At 33.9% G+C, this 8,918-nt stretch overlaps 1 protein-coding gene across 1 annotated transcript in view; it reads right to left on the bottom strand.

Moving 5' to 3' along the window:
- LOC103582604 (nucleoside diphosphate kinase 7-like) overlaps nt 1-8,918 on the bottom strand; it is a gene marked incomplete at both ends in the record, with an annotated part of 18,312 nt that overhangs the window by 1,020 nt on the left and 8,374 nt on the right. Inside the window, 1 exon segment of the mRNA XM_008564152.1 lies at nt 6,553-6,760. Coding sequence (XP_008562374.1) covers nt 6,553-6,760 — 208 coding nt within the window.

The raw sequence follows: 8,918 nt of genomic DNA on the forward strand, positions 1-8,918 counted from the left end.
AGTTGACACTCCCTACACCCTGGAATGCTTTCATCACTTGGTTTTCTTCCTACCTCACTGGCTGCTCCTTCTCAGTCTCCTCTGATGGTTTTCTCCTACCTAGCTGACCTCTAAGTACTGGAGGGCTCCTGGGCTTAGTCTGTCTTCTATCTACTGTCACTCTCTTGGTGACTCCTCAAGTCCCATGTCTTTATATTTATTCATTTTTGGTTTTTGGAGGTTGGCCGGTACAAGGATCCAAACCCTTGACCTTGGTGATATAACACCGCTCTCTAACCAACTGAGCTAACCAGCCAGCCCATCAAGTCCCATGTCTTTAAATGTCACCTATTATGATGGTTCCCACATCTTTATCTCCAGTCCAACCTCCTCCCTAAACTCTACACCCAGAACTATGCAACTACCACTTAACAGACATCTCATATTTAAAATGTCCAAAACAATTCCTTCTTTCACAGTCTCTCCCAAATCTATTCTCTTTCACCCTGTTTTCCCTATCCTTCAAGTTGCACAAGCAAAGAAAAAAAAAGTGATCCTTGATACCTTTTCTTCTTTTCACATTCACCCACCTAATCAGGATGTAATCTATTCTTTGAAATATATCCAAAATCTAACCCCTCCACATCTATCACCCTGGTCCATGCCACCTCCAACTCTACCTTTGATGACAGCACTAACTTCCTAAATGATCTCCCATTTCAACTCTTCCCATAACATAACTACCTTCACCATGCTTGACTCTATTATTAACAGAGCAGTCAGAATGAAACTTGTAAAAACCTTAGATCTTGTCACTCCTCTATCCAGAACTCTCCATTGTCTCCTATCTCATTTGGAATGAATTTTAAAGTCCTAGATGTCCTGCCAGGTCTTATATGATCTGCCTGCTGACTGTACCTCTGATCTAATCTCCTGCTATTTCCACCATTTACATTTCTGTCCTGGCATCATTGGCCTTGCCTCCTCACTGTTCCTTGGACATAGCAAATATGTTCCCATCTCAGAATCTTTGCATGTATAATTCCCTTTCTTCCTGGAATGCTCTTTCCCCAGATATTTGCATGTTTTTTTTCTGCCACTTCCTTCAGATCTCTGCTCAAACCAGAGATTGCAAGGACTTCCTGAATATCTTGTATTTAACAGCATTCCACACCCCTCCTCAACACATGATAGTTTCTCCATCCTGGTCTTTTTCTATTCCCTTCCCCTGCTTTATTTTCTTCAGTGTACTTACCACCCAACAAGTTATATGCCTATTTATTTGTTTATTATCTGACACCCCCTATCAGAAGAGATGTAAGCTCCTTGTGAGTAGGGACTTTGTTTTGTTCACTAGTAGTTTCTCAATAAATATCTTGGAATGACTGAAATTCATAAACTTATAAATTATGCGTATGTTAAATAAAATAAATGTATCTACATTGTATGAATGAGAAAAATGAGAATCAGAAAACTTGAGTAACAAGCCCTTACAAGTTAGCAAGTAGCAAAGCCAGGATTCAAATCCAAGTTATTCTGGCTCCAAAGCACTGAATTTTTTCTATCATCTGTCTTTCCAAAGTGGAAAGCAATGCTAAATTGTTCTATCTCTAGTTTAACAAATTATTTAACCAATTACCTGACCAATAATTTTTGTCTCAACTTCCCTCTAATTTTTTTTCTTGCTTAGTTTTTAAAAATGGGAATGCCAGCTTTCCATTTATTATATGGAATAAATATTTATTTAAGACTTAGAGTATAACGGTTTTACTTGAATATATCTTAGTGAAAGTGAATAATTCTATTTTATGCCTTTGCTTTCTCTTTCTTCCTGTGCAGGTTGTCATACCTACCCCACCTATTAATCCAAGAGAACATTTGCAAGAACACTTTTACCAGGTCATTGTTATGGCAACTAATTCAAGTCTTCGCACAATAAATGTAAAGTCACACACAAAAAAGTCCATGTTCCTTTGAGATTTGCATTAAGCTCTTCTCCTTCCAAGGGTTCCTGCTATTACTTTTGGCCTTTTATATTTCCCTCATTTGTCTCACAGGAGAAGATGAATATTTGTAACTTTCCAAAAGATTAAAAAATCAGACTCAATTTGATAAGCTTTAAGTATATAATTTTTTACTATTTTTTAACAAATTATAAAATGTATAGTCACTCTGCTTCATAAATTTTCACTCTGATAAGATCCCATGGTAATCTCACTGAAGCATTTGACTAATCTACATTAGTATCTTTAATTGTAATAACATAAGTATTGCTAAGAGGTTACAAATTAAATGTTTCCCTAAAACTTTTTACTTGTACATACTAATTTTTAATAAATATCATTTTGGTAAATGCCCCAGATGAAAACAGCAAAAAACACAGTTAACTGTCTCTCCACATACTTTCCTAATATCAAATAACAAATCTGTTCCTAGAAATGATCTAAAACATTAAAAAATAAAATATGAAGCCACATGAATAATACACCACTATTTTTAAATGTGAAAAATAAAATTGAAACCTAACAAAACATACATTCCAAATGTTCCTTACTATTCCAAGGAAAGGGAATGATTAAATAAATCATGTTATATCCATGAAAGAGAATATTCTGCAACCATTAAAATTTACTGATATAATAACATGGTAACATGTAAAATGTTATGATATAATTAAATGGAACAAAATATCAAATTAAATTAAAACTACATAAAAGAATGTTTACTATATAAATTAATACATAAAGGAATGAGCTAGAAGGAATATGCTATAAATAGATAAACTATAACCATTGCTGGAAGGATTATTAATGACAAATTTTCATTACTATAATTTCCAAATTCTCTGGGTGGTATTTCCATTACATTCATATTGTAGAAGGCAGTAATGTTTAAAACAAGGTAGGTTACTACTTTCAGCATATACAGTGGAGAGTGGTAGCTAAGCACAGGGGTTCTGGAGCCAGATTGCCTGGGCTTAAGTTCTCATGTGGGCATGTCATTTAAAATTCTGTTATCAGTTTCTGCAACCGTACATTGAGGTGATAAAAATGAACACACAGCATATTGTAAAAATTAAATGAGATAATAAACTGCTTAGAATTGTGCCTGCAAAATAGTGAGCACTCAATAAATGTTAGGTTTGTTGTCACTTTTAATTCTAATACTTTTTTGACCCTGTAAACTAGCTCCTGGAGATATGACAATGAAATAGACAACCTCAAGGAATTCAGTCTACTAGCAGGATAGATATAAAAACAAGTACTTTTTAGACAAGGTAAGTTATATAGGTATGCAACAGGGATTAAGAAAGCAGAGGAAGGGTACCTCACTCAGTTCTCACTCAGAATCAAGAAACTGGTAATAGTTAAGTAGAGCTGGGTTTTGTTTACTTCTATGCAAATTCCACCACAATCAAGATAATAAACATATATGTCATCTCTCTTCCTCTTTGGTAATATCTTTCTTCTGGCACTCCCTGCCTTTCTTTTTCCCCTATAACCACTGCTTTGCTTTCTGTCATTATAATTTCTACAATTTTATATAAATAGAATTATACAGTACGTGCTCTTTTGTCTTGCTTTTTTCACCCAGCAAAATTATTTTGAGATTCATCCCCTGTAGCATACATCAATAATTTTGTTCCTTTTTATTGCCAAACAGTATTCTACGTATGGATATACCTTGGCTTATTTATCTATTCACCCACTGGACTTGAGTTGTTTCTAGTTCTTGGATATTACAAATAAAGCTGTTATGAGTATTCATCTGAAAGTCCTCCTTGTATTGACCTTTGCTTTCATTTCCCTTGGGTAAATACTTAGGAGTGGAATGACTCTACCATAGGGTAGATCTGTGTTTACCTTTTTAGGAAACTGCTGAACTGTTTTCCAAAGTGCTGTACCATTTTTAATTCCCACCAGCAGTATATGACGGTTCTAATTCCTCCTCTTCCTTGCCACTTGATATGGTCAGTCTTTTAAATTTTAGCCATTGTAATAGATATGTAGTGGTATCTCATTGTGGTTTTAGCATTTCCCTAATGTCTAATGATACTGTATACTTTTAATGTGTTTATTTACCATTCATATTCATAAATCTTTTTTGGTAAAGTTCCTGTTCAAATCTTCTGCCAATCTGTTAATTGGAATGTTGTTTTTTTTTTAATAAATGCAAAATCGGTATGAAGAGAGACAAATAAATAGAACAGAACAGAATAAGAAACAGACCCACACATATATAGTCAATACACTTTCAACAAAGGTTCAAAGACAATTAAGTGGAGAAAGAATAGTCTTCAACAAATAGTGCTGGAAAAATCAAAGATCCATATGCAAAACAACAAATTGTGGTTATACCTTGCACTATACATAAAAATTAACTCAAAATGGATCATAGAGCTAAACGCAAAACCTAAAACTATAAAATTTCCAAAAGAAAACAAAGGAGACAATTTTTGTGACATTGGGTGAGGCAACAGTTTCTTTGATGTGACACAAAAAGCACAATACATGAAAGAACAAATTGACAAATTGAACTTCATAAAAAGTAAAAACTTCTGCTCATCCAAAGATGCGATTACAGAGAATGAAAATGCAAACCACATGCTATGAAAAAATACTGGCAAATCACATAGTTGGATAAAGAATTTGCATCATAATATGTAAAGAATTCTGAGTTGAGTTTCAAAGGACAAATAAAAATTACCTGGGCAAAGGGAGAGAGGGCATTCCAAGGAAGAGGGGTAGAATGAGTAAAAGCAGCATCTTTGGTCCTCTTTACTTTTCTATCTTCACCCTCCGTTTGGAAATCTCAACTAGTCTCATGGCTTTAAATACCATCTATGTGCTGATAACTCCTATATTTATGTCTTTAGCCCAGACCTTGTTTCCAACCTCGCATATTCATTTTTTTTGTTCAAAACCTCTATTTAAAGAGCAAACATGCATGTTAAGTTTGCAAATGTTCAAAGTGTAACTTCTGACTTTCCATCCACACAGACTCCAGCCACAGCCTTTCCAATTTCAGTTTATGCAAATTCTATCCTTTTAGTTGCTCAGGCTAAGAACTTTGGAGTAATCCTCGATATCTCTTTTTCTCATATTCCACATTCGATATGGCAGGAAATCTTGTTCATTTGACTTTTAACCATTAAAATGTATTTCTAAATATATTTATATACTTCTCTCATTGCTACCATCTTGGTCCAAGCCATCATCTCCCTGAATTAATGCAACAGACTCTTGACTAGGCTCCCTGTTGCTACTCTTGCCCTCTACAGCCATTCTCAATGCAACAACCAGAATGATCCTTTTGAATGGCAAGTCAAACATGCTAGTCAAAATCCTGAAAAGGCTCTCAATTTTTCTCTAAGTAAAAAATACTACTAAAAATACTATGACCAACAAGACCGTATGATCTCTCCCCTGATTACTTCTGTGACTTCCCCTCCCTCCCTCATTTCCATCCAAGCACACTGCCCTCTTTGCAGTTAGTTGAATATTCCAGGCAGAAATATGCTATTCAAGGAATAGCAAGATGATCAGTATACCTGGAACACAGTGACTAAGGTAGAGGTTGGTTGGACATAAAGTTGTAAAGATAGATGGGGGCCAAATCAGGCAGAGCATTGTAGGCTACAATAAAGACTTTAGATTTTTTTCCACAAGAGATAGAAATTCACTGAAGGGTTCTCAACAGGTGAATGTTAACTGATTTGTTAAAAAGATCACTAGGTACAGTTAATTTTACTTAGGCAAGGTAAAATTTTCATAAATTGAGTGTAAAGGAAGAACAAAGAAGAAATAGGAGGCTATTGCGGTAGTCCTGGCAAAATACAACAGTGATTTACATCACAATGATCAGAGTCAGGGCCTATTTTGAAAGTAGAGATGAAAGGACTTGCTGATGGAGTTGTAAGAAAAAGAAAAAAATCAATTATTATAAAATTGTCTAATATTTATTCATTGCAAACATGAACATGACCAGATTAAGAACCATATTAATTTAGCTAGGAAACTGCTCACGATGTTAGCAATAAACTTACACTTTGTTAAATAACCTGAGTATAAGTCCAATTTTGGAGTAATACCTTATTTATATGGATTTAAAATAAGTAGTAATTGTAGGGAAACTTTTTCATAAACACTTGCTATATATAGGAAAATAAAAGAATCTTAAGCTTCAAAGCATAGTAATATGTCTGAATCAAAGAAATAAAATACCAAATGATCCCTTCTTTCTGAATATCTACTATCCATAAACTGGTATTCTTACATTAATTCAGCAATTCAAACATTTATGAGCCTTAGTAATTTAAGTCTTTAGAAAAGAAGTGTTATGATAAGTGTTTTAATTGGAGAAAATTTATTTAACCATGACCAGGTTACCAGTTCATAAAGGAAACATATCACTAAAACACAGTTTGATCCAAGGCAAAAAGTCAAAGGTCTTCTCTACTAGTAGGTCAGTTGTATAAATCACCCTATGTTACCAGTGGCTGAAATGGTCTACTTTGACATAAAACATTTAACAAAACTAAAACAGAATTAAAATATTTTAAAAACACCTTACTTTGGCAGCAGAAGCAAATGAATCAGGACCATGAGCTGCATTTCTTATGCCATCTGTTCCAAAGAGAGCTCTAATGCTTCCAGAGGCATCTGTACGTGCCACCCCAGAGTTTGCAGGTCCAAGGAGTCTTTTCCACTCACATATAGCATCATCTCTTAAAATCTCCATGGCAATAATAGGACCACTTGTAATAAACTGGATCAGCTCACTATAAAACATTTAAAAGACTGATTTACATCTTTTTCTATCAACCTCTCAACATCAAGGATATATTGGCATCTCTCTAAACACGGATATGTTTGAATATTGCAACATGGACATGAATATTATGATCTCAGAACTATTGTGCATGGTGAACTTTACATGGACAGAATAAAATTTTCATATATCAAGTGTCTTGTAGTGCCCTAATTCACCACAAATTACTAGTAATGTCAAATCAACCACTCTCAGCAGAAAAATCACTATTTTGCTATTTCATTGACTTCAAATGCATATTGGTGATCCATGCTTTTCCTATTGCTCTGAAAGATAACAGAAAAATTTTCCTTTTTATTTTCATGTGGTTTGCCATTGCAGTCAATTACAATTTTGTAATATAGAAAGTGATGAGACCGGTGTCTTATAACATATTTTCAGTAAGAATTTATTTAATTTTTTTTGTGTAGAACTATTATAATTCAAAGACTGACACAGAACTCTTAATAAATAAAGATGAGTTGGTTTAGTGATAAAGAAAAAGGAAATCAACAGACATTCAAGAAATATCCTTTTATGGATGTAAAAGCTACTCTGGGTTATTCCTATCTTAAATTATTAAAGCGTTCATATAGGTTCTTGATTAAAAATCTAACACTGAATCATTGTACTCCAAGGCATGAGAGAAATGATACCTCATTTTATTTTTCCATTACTACATTTGTACAAGGCAGCAATGACAAGTTTAACTATGAAATAAGTGACACCATCCCCCCTACTGTGTTAAGCAGAGACAAAGTACTTTTTAAAACTAAGCCTGTGTTTCTCTCTTATCTAAAGCAGACAGAGGACAGGACCCTCCTGAAGAAAGAAGCATGGTGTGACAAGCCCTTTTGTGCCTATTAACTTACCACTGTTTTACACACTTCCTACCCTCATGCAGCATGTTACATGAGCTAACTCCCTTCAATACTTCCTTTTTAAACAAACTCCAATATATTTTGGTGAATATTTTTAAGAAATAACATATACAAAGAAGCATTCACATTCTCTACCCTAAGAGGCCCACAGGACCTCCTCATACATATTTTGCTAGAACTTAGCTGCCAAAAAAGAAAACAAAACAAAAACCAACCATTAAATCTAAGGAACCCAATCAAGGGAGCAAATCCATGTTTATCCATTCAATAAGCATTTAATGATTACCTACTATATGTCAGAATCTATGTTATAAAACAAGACCCCTCCCATTCAAGAAACTTATAATCTAAGTTCCTCAGAATTCTCAAAACACAGAGTAGAAGCAGCCTACATTAGTGTGGCAGGTAATAATATGGGATGTGTCTGATGATAAAATACTGCTTTATGAAATGATTTCCAGTTACTGTAGCTAGTCTTCTGTTATATCTTTCCCAGCACCAGACAACTAGTTAATTCACCCATTTAATAAAATTTACCACTAGAGATTACACATAAGACATTAAACGAGGAGTTGTAATTCAATCCTACAAACATATACAAAGACTGTAACAAAGAATAATTTCTATCAATTTCTAAGAAAATTTTTTATGCCTATTCTAACAAGGCTTAGGAATATTTTGTAATGCTTGATTTAAAATAATCTATAACATAATAATTTTTCTTATATAAAGCTTTAAAAAAACCCACTAGTTTGTACGGATACCAAATGGCATATTTATTGTAGCAGTTTGGCTAATACAACATTCTTCCTTATTAGAAATGTAAACACATTCCTTTGTCTATAATATGAGTATACATAATACTCACTCATATTTAATTACATCCCAAATATTTACAGTTTCTAACATATGCTATTTGCTATATTCCAAGAAATAAAATATATATCAAACTATTTAGTTGAAATATAAGGGTTCTCTGAACATCATTTTATGTATACATGACTACCTAAATAAGAGAGCTTAGAAGCACAATGAAAATATTCAACACAAAATATAATTATCATTCTATTTGTAATCCACTGAAATCTAAAAAGAAAGCTATTCTCCTTGTAATTTGAAGAAATCATCTTATCTGCTTCTGATTCAAGTTTAAGATTCTTAATGATGAGATATAAGAATTCTTACCAGGGCCGGCCCGGTGGTGCACTGCTACAGTGCGCCGCTTGGGAAGCGCGGCGGCGCTCCCAC

This window comes from Galeopterus variegatus, unplaced genomic scaffold (assembly GCF_000696425.1).
Source record: "Galeopterus variegatus unplaced genomic scaffold, G_variegatus-3.0.2 Scaffold16941, whole genome shotgun sequence".
NCBI lineage: Eukaryota > Metazoa > Chordata > Mammalia > Dermoptera > Cynocephalidae > Galeopterus > Galeopterus variegatus.